At 44.0% G+C, this 23,552-nt stretch overlaps 1 protein-coding gene across 5 annotated transcripts in view; it reads left to right on the top strand.

The window, feature by feature from the left end:
• LOXHD1 (lipoxygenase homology PLAT domains 1) overlaps nt 1-23,552 on the top strand; it is a 190,696-nt gene that overhangs the window by 49,733 nt on the left and 117,411 nt on the right. For 3 of the 5 annotated variants that reach the window (XM_060310522.1, XM_060310521.1, XM_060310523.1), the window contains 6 exons: nt 3,260-3,395; nt 3,923-4,083; nt 5,096-5,182; nt 5,611-5,746; nt 17,325-17,479; nt 18,896-19,056. In XM_060310522.1, the coding sequence (XP_060166505.1) occupies nt 3,260-3,395; nt 3,923-4,083; nt 5,096-5,182; nt 5,611-5,746; nt 17,325-17,479; nt 18,896-19,056 (836 nt within the window). Of the gene's footprint in view, nt 1-3,259; nt 3,396-3,922; nt 4,084-5,095; nt 5,183-5,610; nt 5,747-11,544; nt 11,593-14,197; nt 14,321-17,324; nt 17,480-18,895; nt 19,057-23,552 lie in introns of those variants that run through there. The other 2 variants (XM_060310524.1, XM_060310525.1) reach the window with 2 other exon arrangements.

The raw sequence follows: 23,552 nt of genomic DNA, 5'->3' as shown, positions 1-23,552 counted from the left end.
AACTCTCGCCGATTGATATTACGTGGGGCCGGGAGGTCTCTGATGGTCCAATTTCCTGAACTCGGCTCTCCCACCTCAGCAGCACAGGCCTGACACCCGGCCAGAGCACCAAAACCCTGTCAGCCACACAGCTCAGAAGAAAAGGGAGAAAAAAAAGAAGGAAAGAAAAATAAAATAAAATTTTTAAAATAAAAAATAATTAAAATAAACATATTTTTAAAGTAATTTTTTTAAAAAAAGAAGAGAGCAACCAAACTAATAAACAAATCCACCAATGATAACAAGCGCTAAAAACCATACTAAGTTAAACATAAAAATCAGAAACTAGTCAGTCGTATACAGCAAACCCGAAGTCTACAGTTGCTCCCAAAGTCAACCACCGCAATTTTGGGATGACTCATTGTCTAATCAGGTATTCCACAGATGCAGGGTATATCAAGTTGATTGTGAAGATTTAATCTGCTGCTCCTGAGGCTGCACGGAGAAATTTCCCTTTCTCTTCTTTGTCCACACAACTCCTGGGTTTCAGCTTTGGATTTGGCCCTACCTCTGCATGTAGGTCACACTCTGACATCTGTTCTTCACCCACACAGGAGGGGGTTAAAGGAGGGCTGATTAAGGGGCTCTGGCTCACCCAGGCCGGGGGAGAGAGAGGTACAGAATGCAGCACGAGCCTGCGGCGGCAGAGGCCAGTGTGACATTGCAATAGCCTGAGGTGTGCCATGTGTTCTCCTGGGGAAGTTGTCCCTGGATCATGGAACCCTGGCAGTGGTGGGCTGCACAGGCTCCCGGGAGGGGAGGTGTGGATAGTGACCTGTGCTTGCACACAGGATTCTTGGTGGCTGCAGTAGCAGCCTTAGCATTTTATGCCTGTCTCTGGTGTCCGCACTGATAGCCGTGGCTCACACCTGTCTCTGAAGCTCTTTTAGGCAGTGCTCTGAATCTCCTCTCCTCGTGCACCCCAAAACAACAGTCTCTTGACTCTTAGGAAGTTCTAGACTTTTTCCCAGACTCCCTCCTGGTTAGCTGTGGTGCACTAGCCCCCTTCCAGCTGTGTTCACGCAGCCAACCCCTGTCCTCTCCCTGGGATCTGACCTCCGAAGCCCGAACCTCAGCTCCCAGCCCCCACCTGTCCTGGCGGGTGAGCAGACAAACCTCTCAGGCTGGTGCGTGCTGGTTGGCCCCAATCATCTTTGCGGGAATCTCTCCGCTTTGCCCTCTGCAGCCCTATTGCTGTGCTCTCCTCCATGGCTCCACAGCTTCCCCCAAGCCCACTCCCGTTTCTACAAGTGAAGGGGCTTCCTAGTGTGTGGAAACTTTTCCTCCTTCACAGCTCCCTCCCAGAGGTGTAGGTCCCCTCCCTATTTTTTTGTCTCTGTTTTTTCTTTTTCCCTACCCAGCTACGTGGGGAGTTTCTTGTCTTTGGGGAAGTCTGAGGTCTTCTGCCAGCGTTCAGTAGGTGTTCTTTAGGAGTTGTTGCACATTTAGATGTATTTTTGATGTATTTGTGGGGAGGAAGGTGATCTCCACGTCTTACTCCTCCGCCATCTTGAAGGTCCTCTCAATGGTGGATGCCATTAAAAAATTTTTTGACATTTACTTTACAATGCGCTTCAATTTAGGTATATGTTCCAAGAGTTGAACTTAAGATTTTGATTTTATTTATTAAATTCAGTTTGTTACTTTTGTTTTTGAATCTTCTATCTCCTTAATAGCATTTTGTCTGTTTGATCTATTAATTACGAAGAAATATGTGTTGAAATTTCCAATGTCGGTGGTAGATATTTAAATTTCTTACTGTAGAACTAACAATTTTTGCTTTATATAGTTTTAGGCTACGTTGTGAGGTGTAGAATTAGTATAACCTTCTGGTTAATTGAATCTTTATCACAATCCTATCTGATACTATCTAGCTTTTAACTGATAAATTTAGTCATTTATGTTTTTTATAACTATTAACATGTCTGTTTGTCCTGCTTTTACTATGTCTTTCTTTTTTCTTTTTTCTTTTTTTTTTTTTGATTAACTGATTGGTTGTGGGTTTTATTTTCTTGATAGTGATTTGGAAATTATACACTCTCTGGTTTTTTTAGTGGTTACTATTGAAATTTTAACATACATACTTACTGTAACAAGACCTAAATTTAACCGCCATCTCTAACTCCCTCTTAGACAAATCAAGAACCTTAGAAATTTCTAATGGTAATAATCCTGCATCTAGATTGCATGCCAATTTTGAAAGTAGAGTATTTTAGCTCTCCTTTGAATTATTTTTAAATTCACATATTATATGCTGTTGTTTTGTAGAGTCATATTTGTCCAGATTTACCTACCTGTTTGCCAGTGTGTTTGCTTGCCAATTCTTCTTGCATCTAAGACCTCTTTTCTGGTGTCAATTTTCTTCTTCCTCCTGAAGTACTATGCTTTAGAAGTTCCTTTGGTTAAGTAAGGTCTATTGGTTGTAAACTCTGTTTTTGTTAGTTTGAAAATTATTTTATTTCATTTTCATTCTTGAAAGAAATTTCAGGATACAGAACTCTAGATTGAGTTATAATGCCCCCACCCTCCAATATCCTCTGGCTTCTGTTAGTCCAATTGCCATCATCTGTCTTTTTTCTCTTGATGCTCTTAAGATCTCTGTCTTTGGCATTCTGATGCTTCTCTTCAAAACACCTAGGTGTGTCTGGGTTAGACAGAATGCCATGTTCTAAACCCATAAGTTCTGAATGTGGGTAGAGATGGAGAAGGTGTAGGAGAGAAGGTTAGAATGCCATGTTCTAAACCCATAAGTTCAGAATGTGGGTAGAGATGGAGAAGATGTAGGAGAGAAGGTTAAATAAGGATCAAGTCCTGAAGAGGGTAGTTAGTTTTTGTATTAAATTATAGATATTAATTACCTTTTATGTGACTGACCTTTTTTCCACAAGACAAATATAGGGTATTAATTTAGTATTCTAGTTAACTTGGTTCAGATGGAGATTTTACAATGTGCATAAGGAAATATGGTATTCAAAAAGGGTATGTGTATAGAGAAAAATGTTTGAGGTTTGGAATATAGATGATACCTACTTGGGAAGATTTCTTAGAGGAGGTATTTCTTGATCTAAGATTTAATGAGATGGGCAGTGGGAAGAAAAGTGACATTCCTTGAGGTAAGTAATGCAGACAACCCTAAATGTGGGGCTAAGGAGGCTGTTGAACATTACAAAGAAGTCCCAGCCAGGGGACCTACTGTAGGAGATGTGATCTGCTCCCCCAGGTGGTGATTTTGTGCCCCTTCACTGGCATCCAGCAGACCTTCCCTTGCAGCAGCTGGCTGGATGAGAAGAAGACAGATGGGCTGATCGAGAGGCAGCTCTACGAGATGGTGTCTCTCAGGAAGAAGAGGCTGAAAAGTAGGTGGAGGGGCCCAGAGCCAGCAAAGGCCAGGATTGTCAAACCACTGGGCGCTCCTTCTTCTCAATTCTCCTCTGGAAAGGAAGGGAAAGGGTCCCCCAGGGACCTCAGTTCTCCAAGGTACAGACCACACAGAATTACAGACATGGCACCAAGGCTGATACTCCAGCAGCCCCAAATCGCTAAGCTGCTGTGATGGGCTAGTTGTTAAACTGAATAGCTGCACACACTGCACTCTGAATGTACTGGCCATAGGGTGGGTGGAGTCAACTATTCCCCCTATTTAAAATGTACTAATAGACTTTCACCACTAAAAGGAACATTAAGGCACACTCTCTCAAATAGCAAGGAATCCTTGGCTTCCCAAATTTAGTATTTGTTATAATGGGTTTCTGAGGGTAGGACACACCTGTATACAACCTGTACTTCAGTCCTGATCACCTTTGATTTGCTTGTCTTCCCCACTGGTAGCTTGAAAATCTCTTCACTTTTGAAGTTAATGGTACAACTTGACCTGTCTCTGCAGAATTCCCATGGTCCCTGTGGGTCTGGACGACCGACTTGAAGAAAGCTGGTACCAACTCTCCTATCTTCATCCAGATTTATGGGCAGAAGGGGCGGACGGATGAGATTCTCCTGAATCCCAACAACAAGTGGTTCAAACCCGGAATCATTGAGAAATTTAGGGTAGGAAGAGTGACAGAGTGGGAGGGAAGAAAGAGAAAGGGGTGTAAGAAGCATTTGTCATGGGATTCTGGTTTCCTAAGCCAGGTTTGGACCAAGTTTGAAGACAAAAAGGTAAAGTAGAGACCCTAGGCCCCTGCAAGGAATGCCACATTTAATGTACGGGCAATGTACTGATGGGGTGCAGTTTAGATCTGGCCCTTCATCTGAATCAAACAGTCCAGAACCAAGCATGGGAGAAGAAGCAAGTATGTAATGGCTTTGGACATTCAGGAGCCTGGTGACTTGGGGAATCATTTTAGAACAGAGACCCTGAGCACAGTTAGTGTCAAACCGCCCAGTGTGGACTGAATTAGAGAGTGAGGAGCAAATTTAAAGGAAAGTATACATTTTGGAACATTTAAAAAGAAATTCAGCTTTAAATTTTCAGTATGTATGTAAGCAGAGCAAGGCTTGTTTTGTCAACGGAAGTGCTGCTCTGACCTTTAGGTAAGAATAATTTGTAATTTGCAGCTCTCTTCTCAGAGCACCCCGTTGGCGCTTCTATTATACCTTCAGTTCATTGCTCTTTATGTATTTGTCTTCCTGGCTAGACTTGGAGCCCCTAGGGAAAGGGCATGACCACTGTATTGATCTTTTTGTCTGTTTCAGTGCCCAGCAGAGTCCTGGGGCTTGGGCCTGTGCTAATTTGCAGGGCTGCCATATGGATTTTGTAATTGAAAGCTTATTGCTTGGAAGATTTTATTTAGTCTGGATCCTACTGTGGGTCAGTTATTTTTGTTCAGTTTCACCAGCCCAGATTGAACCTTAGCTCTACGTGGCTGTCTCTCCCTCATGTGCCATTGGTTAAAAGAGCACAAGAAGATAGAATATATGAGGGTGGTTTGAAGCAAACCCACCCTTGATGCTGAAGAAACAGCTCAAAGTGGGTACCCTCCTGGCAGGGGGTCAGCTATGAGGGTAAACACATTTCACTTGGTTCTGTCCACTCAGGCCTTGTTATTTCTCACCATAGATTGAGCTCCCAGACCTCGGCAGGTTTTATAAGATTCGGGCGTGGCATGATAAAAGGAGTCCTGGTTCTGGATGGCATTTAGAAAAGGTGAGATGTACCATCTTGGGGGTTAGAAGGTGGTTGGGAGAGGAACCAAAATGGTCTCTTTCTAATGACCTTGTCTTGTTAGTTTGCGTTTATCTGTTGGGAGTGTGGGTGGGGAAGGGTTGTAGTGAGACCTAAATTTGGACACATGACACATGGACTTCCTGACGGGGACAGGACTTCCAAAGTAGAGTAAGAAGTTGCTTAGGTTTCAGCAGACTTGCACTGTGTCCTAATCACCTGGCTGCTAGGCAACTGTGGGTGTCCAGGGGACCAGAGGGATAAATATTAATCTGGCACTCCATCTTCCACAAGAGTCCTCCCTAGGGGACGGCCTTGTCCTCCTTGAGATGAACTAGCAGAACGGGAACCTCAAGGCATGGATGAATATCTCTGGTACACCACTTGCTCACTCCAGGACTTCATTCCAGATGACCCTGATGAACACCCTGACCAAGGACAAGTATAACTTCAACTGCAATCGCTGGCTGGATGCCAATGAGGATGACAATGAGATCGTTAGGGAAATGACTGCCGAGGGTCCAACAGTACGGAGGATAATGGGCAGTAAGTATTGACTGGCTCTCATCCTGGGGGAGGTAATGGAGCTCTTACTTGGTGTGCCAATGGGTGTCTAGCCCATGAGCTGGTAGTCTTGTCCACTATGCACCATCAGGCTCCTTCTGAATGAGGACTGGGTTTAGAAGGTCCTAGACTCAAGACCGGCTTGTAGTAGCCATCTCCACGATGCTAAGGCTTTATGATGGGCATGGGTGAGAATGGGGAGATTTCTGGGTCTTCAGGTTGGCTATGAGGGGATGAGAAGAATCCACACTGAACAATATTTCTCCACACACTCCCTGAAATTAAAGGCAACTCTTCAAATTATGCATAAGATGATCCTCAAAAAGGAAGGCTGGATCTTGGCTCTTATAGACACACTTGACTGCTCCCTTATGAATCCTCTATTTCTTTTTGGAGCTAGTAGAAGAGAGCTGAGCTTTTAAATAAATTTATTTATTTATTTTTGGCTGTGTTGGGTCTTCGTTTCTGTGCGAGGGCTTTCTCTAGTTGTGGCAAGCGGGGGCCACTCTTCATCGCGGTGCGCGGGCCTCTCACTGTCGCGGCCTCTCTTGTTGCAGAGCACAGGCTCCAGACGCGCAGGCTCAGTAGTTGTGGCTCACGGGCCCAGTTGCTCCGTGGCAGGTGGGATCTTCCCAGACCAGGGCTCGAGCCCGTATCCCCTGCCTTGGCAGGCAGATTCTCAACCACTGTGCCATCAGGGAAGCCCGAGAGCTGAGCTTTTAATCTGGAGTCTAGCAACCACATTCAAAGAGGGAAAAGGAGATCATTTTGCCTCTAGGTTATACCGCCAGAGTGCTGGCAAATACACGGCACGTGTCCTATCCTTTTCTCTTGGCAGACATTACTGAGTAATCACAGCATTCTCTCCCATTTAGTCTGAAATGAGCTTCATAGCCCTCAATATAGCACTGCAAGCAAACATTAGCAATTGATCAGAATTGGCACTTAATATAATTAACCTATTTTCTATCCTTGTGGCTGTGCTTAATTTTTTTTTAATAGTAAAATAACATTGCAAAATTACAAAAAGTGAATTACGATGTCATCCATAGTTCCAGTAGTCCTTCTAAGTATTTGGATAGTGTCACTTCTCAGGCATTTGCACACCCAGTAGAAGCTCTGTATATATATTTTTAAACAATTTGAACAGAGTGAAATACACAAAAACATAGAAACCCCAAACAGCAAATATCTAAAAAGGGATCACCCTGTTAGTCTAATTAGGCCATGCTTGCAATTAGTACTATTTTATGATTCTTCTTCATTTTTAATTAAAATGGACTATGGAATATTTGTGTTCAAAGGTCGTTAAAATAGATTGATGCATATAAGGAAACTGAGGAAGTTCTTGCCCTGATTATACAGTTAGAGACAGAGTGAGACCTAGAACAAGATCTCCTGCCTCCTAGGTCAGCAAACTATACTCTGCCTTTTCACATTCAGCAGTATTTTCTTTGTCAACAAGACTATCATCTCCCTGTAAATATGATAAATAACATAAGATTCCTGCCCACCCCCCAATTAGGACTCTATGTGACGTATCCCACCAAGGCAGAAACACACCTGCTGTTACCTGATCTGCCCTCTTTATGTGCCAGAATTGAGCCTGCAGGTATGAACAATTGAGGAGATGGTCTTGGGATCTAACTGCTTTCTAAATCCTTCTAACCAGTTCTCATAATTTTAGTTCCTCACTCCCTATTTCTAAAGTTACCTGGTGCTGTCATTCCTGACACTTTGCAACCTTACTTCTCAAATTTCACAGCTGATAGCTCTGATCAATTCTCTCTGGTCTGTTAAGTCAGGGGACCTCAAACTTCAGCATTGTCACCTGAAGGGCTTCTTAAAACACAGATTGCTGGGGCCCACCCACAGATTTTCTAATTCAGTAGGTCTGGGGTGGGGGGCTCAGGAATTTGTCCAACAAATTTCTAGGGGCTGTCAGCGCTCCTGGTGAGGACCCACTGTGCTAAGGCACTGTGAAAAGCACACTTTTCTAGCTGTGCTCCAGCTTCTGAAATCTGGTTGCTGTTGTCTATATTCATCCCTTTCCCTGAGCCTTATTGGTGAACATTTTTTGTTTGGTTAAATCTAAAATACCTGTATGCTATCATTTTAGTGAGTTTTTTTCAGAGAGAAAGCTGCCATTTTTACTTAAATGCCCAGGATGTTCTTTTACCTCCATCTCCTCCGTACCTTGACTGAAGCATGGCTCCCCTCCCCCCAAAACCCAGTTTTCCGTCCTCACAGCTGTGGGGCTAGCGGGAGGGGGCATTCTCCTGACTCCCACTGCCCTTTCGGCCTCGAGGCTCACACCACCCACAATGTGGCCTCTGCCCCAGCTCATTTCCATCTTCTGTTCACTCTGGACATGTTCCTCTTTTGCAAGGTGCCCCCTAGTCATTCTCTAGACCCCTCAACTCCTACCATCGTTCTAGGACAGTGAACCAGTCTGCTTGGGCTGCCATAACAAAATACCACAGACTGGGGGGCTGAAACAACATAAATTTATTTTCTCACAGTTCTGGAGGCTAGAAGCCCAAGATCAAGGTGTTGGCAGGTTGGCTTTCTCCTGAGACCTCTCTCCTTGCCTTGAAAGTGACCATCTTCTCGCTGTGTCCTCACATGACCTTTCCCCTGTGTGTGTGCTCATGTCTATGTCCTAATCTCTTCTTATAAGGACATCAATCATATTGGATTAAGGCCCACACATACGACCTCATTTTACTTTATTTACTTCTTTAAAGATCCTACTTCCAAATACATTCTGAGGTACTGGCGGGTTATGACTTCAACATATGGATTTGGTGGGGGACACAACTCAGCCCATAACAGATGGTGTCTCTGAAAGTATGCTCAAGGTCCCATTTATATAAAAATTGCCTAGAGTGTTTGTTAAAATGAATATCCCTGGGCCCAATCCCAGATATACTGACTAGGCTCTCTGAGGGCTATGCCTGGTAATCGGTATTTTTATCAAGCACACCAAGTAATTTTTGCACATATCAAAACCTGAGAGCTTTTGTTCTGCTTCTATCAATGTCCATGTGGACAACCCATTCATCCACATGCTGGTCCTCGTCCACTTTGCTCACCTCCACCTCCCCATGCAACCAGCCACTCCTCAGTACCTCACTTGGGCTCATCCCACAAAGCTGCTCCTCTGAGCTCTGACTCAGTCCCCACCTCTGACTCAGGCTCCTGCCCTCGCAGGCCTCTCATGACCTTGATGACACTCACACCACCCTTGAACTTGAACTCCATCCAGTTCCTTCCTCCCCACATTTCTCCTGCTCTGTCAAGGACTTGTGAGTGTGTGGAGGATGTATTTTAGGGGCAAGAAATCATCCAGGGGAAAGAAAAAGTGGTCCTGAAATTGTGCAGGGTTCAGGTAGACTGTGGAGGAGGACATAAATTCAAGAAATACTCTGAAGGTGGAACTGGTAGGAGTTGAATGAATGCAGTAGACACAGTAGGGAGGTAAACTTCCTGCTGAGGAAGATGGGAGAAACTTTGTTCAGGCATTTGAGCTAGGTCTTGCATGGTAGGGATGTGATAGATAAGGAGAGATCACGGTGGGAGGGGCGGGAAGGAAGAGCATTTCTATAGGTTACATACAAAAACACCCTTGAAACATTTTAAACAGCGTATAAGATATGGGGCTATCATAGCTGTCTTTTGTTTGTTTTTGCCTTCTGTGATACTATTAAAGAACAACTGCAATTAAAAAAAATTCTCTAACGACTAGTATTGGATTGAAGTGAGATAAGCTGGGACCTGGCACCATTTACTGGAGTGCTTGAATCTCTAGCGACAGAATACAAAGAAACTATAAGGGACTAAAAATAACTGCACACATAACTGCAGTTGGGGGCAATTATAAGATACAAGAAGACCACAAACCAACTGCCATTGCTGAGGTACCGGGAGCAAAAGCATAATCCCTGCACACAGCACCGCCAAGGGTGTGGACAGACACCCAAGCCGCCCCTCCAGCCTGACCCACCAATCCGCCCCCACCCTCACCCTATTTAAGGGACCAGCTTGCCCTCCTCAGAGAGCAAGCAAGGGCACCTGCTACTTGTTTTCACTCCCTCGTGCTCTGGCACGAGTCCCAGTAAAGCCTTGCCTGGATTTCTCTTCTGGCCTCTTATCAATTTCTATTGATTAAAGACTTCAAGGACCCGGGTTAGTGACAGAAGGGCTGTCTGTCCTGGCTATAAGGGCAGTTTAATGCCTTCTGGGGGTCCTTGGCAGTACTTTGGAGCCCATATCAACTCGAATTTCTTTTCCCCAACTGTTCTTTCTGGCTCACATAAATTCCTCTTGTTCTTGGAACACTCCCACTCTTGCTCTTGGAACACTCACCTCTACAGGAACTCACATCTCCTTTTCTGGTCTGGATGCTTCTTTGTAACAGTAAATAGAGCGGGTGGCAACATCTCACTTCCCCAGTTGGTACCAAGGTATACCAAGGTATAATGTGCAGGGCTTCCTGAAAATCCCTTCAGTGGAGAGTCTTGGACTCATGTAAAATGAGTAAATACCAATTTAAAACCAATTCTCTATGTTTGAAATTGTGTACTCCTAGTTTATTTAAAAAATAAGGGTCAGTCAAAGAAGAAATCAACACCACGTCTGAGAGCCAAGATGCCTTCCGGGGTGATTGCACTGATTAACACAGACCAGGAGACACAGACAAAACACTCACCAGCCCACAATTTATCTCCACCTTGCCTTTCCCTCAGGAGCTATGTGAGATAGTAAAACCAATGAGATCTGCATTCTGCACTGCATGCCCAGCAGAAGGGATTACATACCACTGATGAGCCAGCAAGAGACCACTGGTCTCAAGTGCTGAAAACTGTGGCTTCTTGCTAATCAGGCTGAGCTGTAATTTTAAAATTAAAGTACAAGAGGCTCTAGTACTTACCCATCTGTTTAAAGTCTTTCACTGCTGATGGCTAATATAATTATTTTTAATTGTCCACAGACTTCTTGCCAGGAAGGTGCTTAGAACCTCAGTGGCAGGTGGGCTGGGAGTGGCCCCTAGAGAGAATTGGGACCCCTGACAATGTCCAGCCAATAGGACCTTCGAGCTCCTGAGCAAAGGGGACTGGGATTCCCAGGCATAGAGATTTCTAAATTCCCTCATCAGCTTGCCTCTGGGAATGGCCTAATAGATACAGCCCCAAAAGGCAAAACCGACCTTCATCAAAAGTCAGAATGAAGTGAGACTGGTGCCCTCCCTTCCCTTTTGTGTTTCCACGTTTCAGTACTCACTCCAGTTAATGCTCTTTGTTCCTCTTACTGTTAACACAGCCTATCATTGGGAGCGTAACACAAAAGCATCAGCTTCATTTATGCGAAGGCTAAAAGTTTAAAACATTTATCTTTTGCATTTTAATAAAGTTGACCGGAGAGGCAGCAGTGGTTGAATTTCAGGTGCTGTCCCTCTGAAGAGGGAGGGACAGGAGACCCTTGGGGGCAGGACAGGAGACACTGTTGGGGGCAGGAGACCTTTCCCCACTCTTGACTTCAGTGGCTGCCTTTGCCAGCCCCACTCAGGCAGGTCCGTGGATAAGCAGATATCCTTGACCTTTTCTTCTAACAAATGCTTTTGCTATAGACACTATATATTCAGACCCACATATTTAAAGGTCAAATTTAATTTTCAGATGTCTTCATATCTCCAAATAAAAATGGGTATATTACTGAAAAATTAAATTAAACTTACTGGTGATTTGTCTGATTCCTCATGTACTTTATCTTCTTTTTAGATGGACCACCAATGAGTAGTGTCCGTTTTTTAAAACAGCTTTATTGAGGTATTCATTTTCCATACAATTCATTTATTTAAAGTATTCAGTGGCTTTTAGTATATTGATAGAATCACGTATCCTTGACCACTATCAAATTCCAGAACATTTTCATTGCATACCCATACCCATTAGCAGTCACACCCATTCCCCCACCTCACTCCTTATCTCTGTACTTACCCATCTGTTTAAACCAATAATCTATTTTTTGTCTCTATAGATTTGCTTGTTCTGGACATTTCATATAAATGGAATCATTTAATATATGACTTTTTGTATCTGTTTCTTTCACTCAGCATAATGTTTTTAATGTCCATTCACCTTGTAGCATGCATCTGTATTTCATTTCTTTTAAATGCTGAATAATATTTCACTGTAAGGATATACCACATTCAACTGTTAATGGACATTTGGGTTATTTCTACCTTTGGGCTATTATGAATAATGTGGCTATGAATATTCATGTAAAGTTTTTTTGTGGACATATGTTTTCATTTCTCTTGGATATATACCTATGAGCTGAATTGCTGGCTGTATGGTAATTCTGTTTTGAGTTTTGAGAAACTATCATACTATTTTTCAAACAGCTGCACCATTTTGCATTTCCATCAGCAATGTATGAGAGTTCCAATTTCTCTACATCCTTGCCAACACTTGTTATTCTTCTTTATTATTCTTTTTTGCTATTGTTTTGGCTATTCTGGGTTCCCTAAAATTCCATATGTATTTTAGAGATGGCTTGTCAATTTCTACAAAGAAATCATTTAAGATCGTGATAGAGATTGCATTTTATCTGTAGATCAGTTTGGGAAGTATTGCCATCTTAACAATATTAAGTCTTCCAATCTGTGAACATCTTTAATTTCTTTCAACAGTTTTTTAGTTTGCAGAGCTTAAGTTTTTCACTTTTTTCTTTTTTATTGAGGTATAATTGACTTACAATGTTATATTTAGTTTCAGGTGTACAACATAATGATTCAAAATTTGTATATATTGCAAAGTGATCACCACAGTAAGTCTAGTTAACATCCATCACAACACGTTGTTACATAATTTTTTTCTTGTGATGAGAACTTTTAAGATATACTGTATTAACAATTTCAAATATGCAGTATGGTATTATTAACCATAGTTGCCATGCTGTACATTACATCTCCATGACTTATTAATTGGTTTTCACTTGTTTTTAAAAATTTATTCATAACTATTTTATTCTTTTCTTGTCTTTTTTTTTTTTTTTTGGTGGTACGCGGGCCTCTCACTGTTGTGGCCTCTCCCATTGCGGAGCACAGGCTCCGGACGCGCAGGCTCAGCAGCCATGGCTCACGGGCCCAGCCGCTCCGCGGCATGTGGGATCTTCCCAGACTGGGGCACGAACCTGTGTCCCCTGCATGGGCAGGCGGACTCTCAACCACTGTGCCACCAGGGAAGCCCTATTTTATTCTTTTTGATGCTATTTTGAATGGAAATGTTTTCTTAATTTTTTTTTTCAGATTGTTCATTGCAAGGTAATAGAAATACAGTTGATTTTGCTATATTGATCTTGTACTCCACAACTTTGCTGAACTCTTATTAGTTCTAATAGTTTTTAGTGAATTCCTTATGATTTTCAATATACAAGATCATGTCATCCATGAATAGAGATAGTTTTACTTCTTTCTAATCTTGATACCTCGTTGCCTTGGCTAAAACCTCCAATACCGTGTTGAAGAGAAGTGGTGGGAGCAGAGATCCTTGTCTTGTTCCGGATCTTAGGGGGAAAGCATCCACTCTTTCACCATTAAATATGATGTCAGCTGTGGGTACTTCATAGATGACTTTTATGGGTTGATGAAGTTCCCTTTCATTCTTAGTTTGTTGATTTTTCATCATGAAAGAGTGTTGAATTTTGTCAAATGCGTTTTCTGAGTCTATTGAGATGATCATGTGATTTTTGTTTCTTTATTCTATTAATATGTTATATTACATTAGTTGATTTTCAGAAATTTAACTTGTATCCCTGGGATAGATCCTACCTTGCCATGGTGTATAGTTCTTTTTTATGGGGCTGGATTTGTTTTGCTAATATTTTTTTGAGGATTTTTGCATCTGTATTCATAACATTGGTCTGTAGTTTTCTTTTCTTTTGGTACCTTTGTCTGGTTTTGGAGCAGGGATATGCTAGCTTCACAAAATGAGTTCAGAAGTATTGCCTTCTACTTTATTTGAGAAGAATTGGTATTAATTCTTCTTTACATGTTTGGTAAAATTCAGTAGTGAAGACATCTAGGCCTGAGCTTTTCTTCATGTGTAGCTTTCTGAATTCTGATTCAATCTTTTACTTGTTATAAATTTATTCATATTGTCTATTTCTTCTTGAGCCATCCTTTTACTCTCAATCTATTTCTGTCTGAATCTAAAGTGTGTCTCTTCCATATATCAGATAGTTAGATGTATTATTTATTCTGCCAATCTCTGTGTAATAAGGAGTATGACTTCTTTTTCATATTTGACTGCTGACAGCTTTCCAGTTACACCAGTAGCTTTCTGCCTCATGTCTGGGCAATTTGGTAAGAAAGCCTGGATGCTCCCTTCCTTCACACTTGTGGAAAGTTCAAGCCATACAAGGACCCATGTGAAGAAACTCTCACCCCTTAACCACCATAAAATGTCAAACCAGTCATCCCTCTCTGCTGTCTCCAGCCATTTTTGGACCTGCTTGAGGGCCTATCATGCTCTCCCCAGAACTGCTCATTATGTGAGTAATCATTTTATATTCACTCTTGGTACATGTGTGGTATCATCAGCCTTGATAGCTGAGCAAATTTGGAGTAGGGAGACCCATCCTGTCTCTGCAGGATTACCACCATATTTTGCCTTTTGATTGAAATATTTAGTCCATTTACATTTAATGTAACTACTAATATGGCAGGATTTATGTCTGCCATTTTGCTATTTGCTTTCTATATATCTTCTCTTTTTTTGTTGTTTCTTTATTCTTCCTTCTTTTGTGGTAAATAGATATTTTCTAGAATACCATTTTAGTTCCCTTGTTTCTTTTAATATATATACATATATGTATATGTATATATAGTGAGAGTTATTTTCTTAGTAGGAAGAATTATACTTAGGGAATTATACCAGGGAATTATAATTAACATCTTAACTTATAACATTCTAGTTCAGATTAATACCAGCTTAATTTCAATAATATACAAAATCTCTGCTCCAGTGTAGGTTTGTTTCTTTTCACCTCCTTTGTGCTATATTGCCATACAGATTATATCTTTGTACATTATAAACCCACCAATACAGTTTTACATTTATTGCTTTATGGAGTTGTCTTTTATATAAGATTTGAGAGGAAAAGAGTTACAAACAAAAATTAAAGTATACTGTCTATATATTTACCTAAGTCATTGCTTTTCCTGGTTCTCTTTATGTCTTTGGGTGTGTTCAAGTTACTGTTTAATGTCCAATGTGAAGGACTCCCTTTAATATTTCTTGTAGAGCAGGTCTGATGGTGATGAATTCTTTTAGTTTTTGTTTATCTGGGAATGCCTTAATATTCCCTTCATTTAAAAAAAATAGACTTTTTTTTTTTTTTTTTTTTTTGCGGTACGCGGGCCTCTCACTTGTGGCCCCTCCCTCCGCGGAGCACAGGCTCCGGAAGCGCAGACCCAGCAGCCATGGCTCACGGGCCCAGCCGCTCCGCGGCATGTGGGATCCTCCCGGACCAGGTCACGAACCCGTGTCCCCTGCATCGGCAGGTGGACTCTCAACCACTGCGCCACCAGGGAAGCCCCCCCCCCCAAAAATAGACTTTTTAGAGCAGTTTTAGGTTCAGAGCAAAATCCCTCTGCTTCACTGACTGCTGCTTTTCATCTGAGTTGCTAGCTTCTCCTGGGCTTGACCTCTAATGTTGGTATCCCTCTATAGTCCTTGTCTGCATCCTCTCCATAGGGGATCTCATCTGGTCCTGTGACTTTCAATGGAATCTATATGCCTATGATGACCAAAGTCAGGTCAACACTCCTGACCCTCCACACACATATTCAACTGCCATCTTGACCTCTTTTTATGATCGTCTAATAAACATCTCAAATTTATAATGAATAAACAACCATTGATTTTTATTTCCAAACCCATCATTCTCCCCAAGTGTCCCTATGGCTTGTTGCTAACACTATTCACCTAGTTGCCCAAGCCAGAAACCTAGGAATCGTCCCTGGTTCTTCTCTTTCCCTCAATTGTCTATCCAGTCCATCAACAAGCACTGTTGTTTCTACCTCAAAAATGTATCTCTAATCTACCAACTTCTCTCCATCTCCACTGTACCCCCAGTCCTAGGCGTCCTCCTCTCTTTTCTAGACTACTGTAATTTTTCCACTAACTGGCCTCTCTGATTCACTCTTTCTTCCCCTACAGTCAGTTCTCCACATGGCAGCCAAATGCTCTTTAAAACATAGATCAGACTAAGTTACTTCCTTGCCTAAAGCCCTATAAAGGCTTCCTGTTGTATTAAAAACAAAAACACAAAGGAAGCCACATGTCTTACCTTAACCCTGTCCTCCTCTGGGCCTCATCTCATCCCCTCCTTCTCCCTCCACTCCAGCCATATTGGCCTTCTCTCCGCTCCTGAAACATAGCTGCTCATCTCCAAATTCGGGCTTCACACCTACCAGCACCCTCTTCTCTCACTACGCCTGTGGCTGGCTCCTATCACCAACATTTTAGTCCAAGCCTTGCCTCCTTGCAGCAAGCTTTTCTGCATCTCTAAATCATCTTCACCCCCTTACTGTACACCTCCCTACTTCCATCACACCCTGTGGCATCACTCCATTATACTATCTTTGTTACAGATACAACTCAGAAATTTTCCTGTTCATGATTTATGATTTTACTGTCCATCTCTCCTCTCCACCCTTCCATTCTCAACTTTAATATAAGTGCCATTGAACAGGAGTCTGTCCTGCTCACTGCTGAATCCCTGCACCTATAATAATGCCTGCCATTCACTAGGCTTCAGTAAACAGATATTGGGCAAAGGAATGAATGAATGAATGAATGAATTTCACTTTTAGCTTAGGAAGTAAGGCCTTATGTGCCAGATGCAGGGTTGCCTGCTCCACTGTACATTTTCAACATGGGAAGAAGATGCTGCCCTTCCCATAGCAGCTGCACTTTGTGCCTTTCTCTCTGCTTCTCTTCCTGGCATGTCCATAGCACTGGGGAGTTCTGAAGAGAAGGGAAGGCTCAGTTCTGGTTCAAAAGAAAAGTTATCTTACTTTTCTTAATAAGACAGGACTCATGAATTGGAGGACAACCTAAGGCAAAAAGTCTACTGGGTTGGATGGAATCAAGTGCCAAAATGTTTGAATTAGACCTGTGGTCCCCAAACACTGCCAACTCCACCAGAGTCCCCTGGGGGAGCTTGTAAATAATGCAGTTTTAGGGGTCCCACTCTGGAAACTAAGATTTGGGAAGTCTGAAGTGGTGCTCAGGAATCTGAATTCTTATAAAAGTTTCCCATGGGATTCTGACAGTTAGCCAGGATTGGGAACCTCTGGTCTGTCTGGGACAAGGGATTTGCAGATGAGCTGGCCCTTGACTGGTGTGAGGCAGCTGGCGGAATGAGCAAGGTCAGCCCAGATGAGAGCCGGGGGGAGAGGGGGAGGCAGTGCTCAGAGGTGGGGAGCAGCAGGGCCAGTGCTGGGAGCAGGGGGCTGCCAGCTAGTTGTGTCCCTCTCTCTGCCTGCCAGTGGCCCGGTACCGCGTGACAGTGTGCACTGGGGAACTTGAAGGTGCGGGAACGGATGCCAACGTCTACCTCTGCCTTTTTGGTGATGTGGGGGACACGGGGGAGCGGCTGCTCTACAACTGCAGGAATAACACCGACCTGTTTGTGAAGGGCAACGTAAGTTCCAGCAGTGCACCTCCCTCAGCCCCGCCCCACCCCTTCCCATTCCCTTATCTTCCCTGCTCTAAGTAGAGCTGATCACTGGTACTGGTGCCTCGGCCATCAGGGAGGCTGTCTCTGGGTGTGCGAACAGGGAACTACATGCATGACAGCCACCAGGCTCCTAAGACTGGGAGCTGGCCCACACCTTAGCTTTGAGAAGAGGGCAGAGCAGGAAGACACTTGAGGTGGGCAGGGAAGGAAGCTGGGCACCTTATGTGTGGACTGAAGGTCCCAGGCATGCTGAAAGCTGGGACACCTGAAGGAACATTGCATCTCCACTAGGCATGACCACTGGCAGCAACTTGTTCGTTTCCTTTTTGAAAGAGAAATCAGGAAAGATGCTAAACATGGAAGTGGGAGAATTGGGTTCTATTCCTAGCCTCATTACAAACATGCTGGGTGATCCCTTTGGTTTCCCCAACCATCCTGGATTTACTGGGGAGGCTGTGTGAAACAATGGGGAAAGAGTCAGGAGGATTGGGGCCAGACCCTCCATTCTCTGAGCCTCAGTTTCCTTGCGTCTGAAATGGGGGAAAGGATGCCTACCTGTGGCTGGCTGTTGTGAGGATTAGAGATGACAGATGTACTGCCTGCCAGCAGACGTGGCCCTCAGCACATAGTAGGTGCTCAGTTAAGAGTCATAGTTCAATAATGTGAGACCCAAGTTTGCTCATCAGGTGAAGAGATTTGGTAAGCCTTGGTCCTCTCCTTCCTCTGCCACCTCTTCCTTAGCAAGGGCAGGGCAAGCCCTGGAATTCAAGTGGAGGTCTTTCTCCACCCTTTCCTACTCTTCTCTTTCTACATCTTCTGATTCCTTCCTTCATGAATCCCACCCTCGAGTTCCTGTTCCCAGAGGGCCCCAGGTACACTTGTGTAGACTTGGCAAGTCTGCAGCCCCTGCTGCATTCCTGCTGCTTCACTGGCAGGCAAAACTGTGAAATTAATAAGACCACTGGTCCCCCTAATCATTCCCTTTCTCAAAAGGGAGCCAGTGTCCTTCTGTAGCAAGGAGCCAGAGGAGATTAACCAAGGAATTAATTCATGATAAATGATTAGTGACTGATAACAGCTTAATCTATTAATCCTCCTAGGGGATTTGCCTTTTAAAAGGAGATCACAGGGAACGGCCATCGTTTATCCAAAAATACAGATCTCAGTTGTTGGGAACTTGACATCGAACATAGTCCAGTGGGAGAAATTGAGGGAGAGGTGCAATTTGTTCTTTATGGGTAGCCCCTGGCCCACCTGTGAAAGACCAATAGCCCAACCCATTGGCTATGGGTTTTAGGATTTCTGGGCCTGTGTCTTCCCTTGGTGTTTGGGTCCCAGGGGAGCCACCGTCTAACTGGCCTTGCTGTCTTCCCCACAAAGGCCGATGAGTTCACCATTGAGTCCGTCACCATGCGGAAGGTAAGGCGGGTGAGGGTCAGACACGACGGCAAAGGCAGCGGCAGTGGCTGGTTCCTGGATCGGGTGCTGGTGAGAGAGGAGGGGCAGCCCGAGAGCGACAACGTGGAGTTCCCTTGTCTCAGGTACATGAGTCCTGTCTGTTTTGATTTTCTCCAGCTTAGGTTATGGGCCTTAGTTTTGGGAAGACTCAGCCTATTCCAGGTGCAGGGAGCAAAATCATAGCTTAAGGATATAGTTGGTCCAGAAAGAGAGGTGGCCCTGCTGGTGGCACTTAGACCTGGGCCTCATATCCCCGCCACCCCCAGCACACACAGGTGACGGAACAACAGCACTGGTATCCCAGTGTGGTGCTGCTACGAAGTCTATTAATTACCGAAATGCTGGCATTTTTCAGTGATAAAATATGACAACTTCAGACTTTAACTGAGAGTTACCTCAGAGGCTTTGTTACATGCTGAACTAAACTTTTGAATTAAAGGTGGGTTTTTTCCCCATTTGGATGGCCTTCTACCACATCTTTTCCCTTTTAATATCTTGTCAAGATATTTTACTTTGTTTTCATTTCCTTATCCCAGCTTACTAGTGAGGTAAATTTTCTTTTCTCTTGTCTTCAGCATTTGGATTTCTTTCACAGCCAGTTTGGGCTCTATCAAACGTTCCTGATAGAGACATTTCTATAATGAGGAACAATACCAGCATTGTTTGTGCTGTCTGGTTGGCCATTCCCATTCACCCGTACAATGTCTGGGAGGTACACGCTTAACTGGAGCTTTGGATCAACGAGGCTCTGCAAATCCCAGGCCCAAGCTGAGTCTTGCACCTATGGACAAGGTGCTGCGTGCGTGCGTGTCCAAGGTCACTTCCTTAGGGCTGGCCCAGGCTTCTCGCCTAAGGGCAGCTCTGCTCGGAGTGGGTGGGGGCAGGTTGCCTAACAGCAGCGAATGCATTGCTCTTTCTCTACCAGGCACACAGACGCACTCGTGCACACATGTGCATGCAGACACATTTGCTACAGCTGATTTGCTTACCACCACACCAGCCCAGGAAGAGCAGCTTCCCAGCTATGGAGGGCCACTGGGGCAATCCCAGGGCACAATGATTGTGAAATGTTTTTGTCCATGACAAAGGCATCTACAGTCTTCAAAGTATGGCCACTGTTAGTATTAAGAGGATTACGTTGGAAAGATAGGTAATGATGCAGGCAGCTCCAAGTCAGTGGCACTAATAGACAGAAAGAGGCTCCGAGTAAGGGTTGGGGAGCCAGGGAAGGCTTCTCAAGAGAGGCAGACAGGACCTGGGCCTGGAAGGAAGATCGGAGAGTGAATGGATGGTGAAGAGAAGGGAGGGTGGGTCATCCAGGCTGGAGAAGTGGTGAGAGGCATGGGACTGAGGAGGGGGTTCGCAGAGGTTGCTAAGGGCTGCCTGGCCCATGGGGAGGGAGCACGAAGAAGGAGGGGGTGGGAGAGTTCTGGTCTCTCCTCAACACTGACCCGTTTGCTCCCTGCTGGACCCAGAGGCTGCCTGGCTGGGATGCTGGATGGACCAGGCTTCCTTGTTTTATTCCCGTCCACTCAAAAGATATTTATGAAGCATTTATATACGCTTGCCCCCTGTCTTCATGAAGTTTGTTGTCTGGAAGGGAACTAAACAATAAGCAAACGAATACACTAAGAAAGCCACAATTGCTGACTTTGAGGAGTGGGCTGGAGGAAACGCACAGTGGTGGCAGCAGCTGCTGGAGAGGCCACACTGAGATGGAGAGGGTGGGTCAGAGATGGAGAAGGTGGGTGGGTCTGTCTTCATGGGGACATTTAGGCTGAATTCTTGCAGGATGAAAAGGAGAGTGCCAGGGGAAAGAGCTTGAGGGTTCTAGAACTCCAATGAGACCAAAGCAGGTGGACAAAGGAGAAAGCCACGTGGTGGGGTCAGAGGTGGGCAGAGGCCCATATCAGGAGGGCTTGGTGGGGCTCTTCCATTTTGGGTAGTTCCCTCTGGTTTCTGCGTGGAGGACAGGTGGTAGGGAGTCCAGAGAGGAAACAGAATGGCAAGAGGTGTTGTGGGGTCCATGACAGTATGTATTAGTTTGCTAGGGCTGCTGTAACAACGTACCACAAACTGAGTGGCTTAAACAGCAGAATTTTGCCTCGCAGTTCTGGAGGCCAGAAGTCCAGACTCAAGGTGTCGGCAGGACCATGCTCTCCCGAAGGAGCTCTGAACAGGGTCTGCTCCACGCCTCTCAGCTTGTGGCAACCGCAGGCGTTCCTGGGCTTGTAGATGGCCATCTTCTCCCTCTGTCTTCACATTGTCTGCCCTCTGTATGTGTCTGTCTCTGTGTCCAGATTTCCACTTTTTATAAGGATATCAGTCATTTTAGATGAGGGCCCACCTTAATGACCTCATTTTAACTCAGTTACCTCTGTGAGGACACTATTTCCAAATAAAGTCACATTCTGAGGTACTAAGGTTAAGGCTTCAACAGATCTTTCCTTGTGGGGGGACACAATTCAGCCCGTAACTTGGCAGCCTGGCCCCAGGTGGTGGCAGCAAAGGTAGGGGGAAGGGCTACACCACAGGTGGATCCTGGAGGTGGAGTTCATAGGACCTGCCACTAAGAGAGAGGAGAATTGGAGACCCCAGGTCTCTGCCTTCAGTAGGTGGGCAGAGGTCACCCTCTGTACCGAAATGGGAAGCCTGGGGAGCGAGGGCTGAGGGTTGGGGATGGGTGGACTCTGCAGGTCCAGTGGGGCCATGTTAGTTTTGAGATGCTTGTGCATCAAGTAGGCAGAGTCAGGCCTTGAGAAATAAATTCAGGAAATGAGAGCATAGAGATGGAATTTAAAGTCAGGGAAATGGAGGGGATCCTTTAGGGAGAGTGTGGATGAAGAAAATGAGGACTGAGCCCTGGGACAGGTGAGGAAGAAGAGGGGGAATGTGAAAAGGGGATGAGGAAGAAGTCTGAGTGTCCACACTGGCTGAATTGCCACGAGCGTGGTGCAAGGGCCAGGAATCTGGCCACCTACCTGCTATGTGACTTTGGGCAAAGCTCTTAACTTCTCTGGTCTTCTGTGCCTTCCCAACCAGCAAGTGTCTTACGGTGATTATGAGGGTGAAATCCGGTTGCACTTTGAAAGGAGCCAAGTCTGCTGATGACACAGGCGATGCTGTTGCTGCTGGTGATTGTAGGGCTGACTAGGAGCTGAAGCCTCTGACATACCCCAGGGCTCTCCATGCCCCCAAACACTTAAGAGTTCACACAGTTTTTAGAAAATGGATTCTTTTTTTTTTCCCCCTGATCTATACAGTAGGTCTTTGTTGGTTATCCTTTTTAATACAGCAGCGTGTACATGTCAATCCCAAACTCCCTAACTATCCCTTCCCTCCACCCTTCCTCTCCAGTAACCATAAGTTCATTCTCTAAGTCTGTGAGTCCGTTTCTGTTTTGTAAATACATTCATTTGTATCATTTCTTTTTAGATTCCTCATATAAGCGATATCATATGATATTTTTCTCTGTCTGACACTTCATTCGGCATGACAATCTCTAAGTCCATCCATGTTGCTACAAATGTCATTATTTCATTCTTTTTTATGGCTGAGTAATATTCCATTGTATATATGTACCACATCTTCTTTATCCATTCATCTATCGATGGACATTTAGGTTGCTTCCGTGTCTTGGCTATTGTAAACAGTGCTGCAATGAACATTGGGGTGCATGTATCCTTTAGGACCATGTTTTTCTCCAGATAAATGTCCAGGAGTGGGATTGCAGGGTCATATGGTAGCTCTATTTTCAGTTTTTTAAGGAAACTCCGTACTGTTCTCCAGAGTGGCTGTACCAATTTACATTCCCACCAACAGTGTAGGAGGATTCCTTTCTCTTCACACCCTCTCCAGCATTTATTGTTTGTGGATTTTTTGATGATGGCCATTTTGACTGGTGTGAGGTGATATCTCATTGTAGTTTTGATTTGCATTTCTTTAATCATTAGCGATGCTGAACATCTTTTCATGTGCCTCTTGGCCATCCGTATGTCTTCCTTGGAAAAATGTCTATTTAGGTCTTCTGCTTATTTTTTGATTGGGTTGTTTGTTTTGATGATATTAAGCAGCATGAGCTGTTTGTAAATTTTGGAGACTAATCTCATGTCGGTCCCATCATGCGCAAATATTTTCTCCCAGTCTGTGGGTTGTCTTTTCATTTTGTTTATGGTTCCCTTTGCTGTGCAAAAACTTTTGAATTTAATTAGGTCCCATTTTTAAATTTTTGTTTTTATTTCCATTACTCTGGGAGACGGATTGGAAAAGATATTGCTGTGATTTATGTCAGAGAGTGTTCTGCCTATGTTTTCCTCTAAGAGTATTACAGTGTCCAGTCTCACATTTAGGTCTTTAATCCATTTTGAGCTTATTTTTGTGTATGGTGTTAAATAATGATCTAATTTCATTTTTTTACATGTAGCTGTCCAGTTTTCCCAGTACCATTTGTTGAAGAGACTTTCTTTCCACCATTGTATAGTCTTGCCTCCTTTGTCATGGATTTATTGACCATAGGTGCGTGGGTTTATTACTGGACTTTCTATCCTGTTCCATTGATCTATAGGTCTATTTTTGTGCC

Source organism: Globicephala melas, chromosome 13 (genome assembly GCF_963455315.2).
Source record: "Globicephala melas chromosome 13, mGloMel1.2, whole genome shotgun sequence".
Lineage (NCBI taxonomy): Eukaryota > Metazoa > Chordata > Mammalia > Artiodactyla > Delphinidae > Globicephala > Globicephala melas.
The sequence above is the reverse complement of the archived record's forward strand: the minus strand, read 5'-3'. Positions and strand labels throughout refer to the sequence as shown.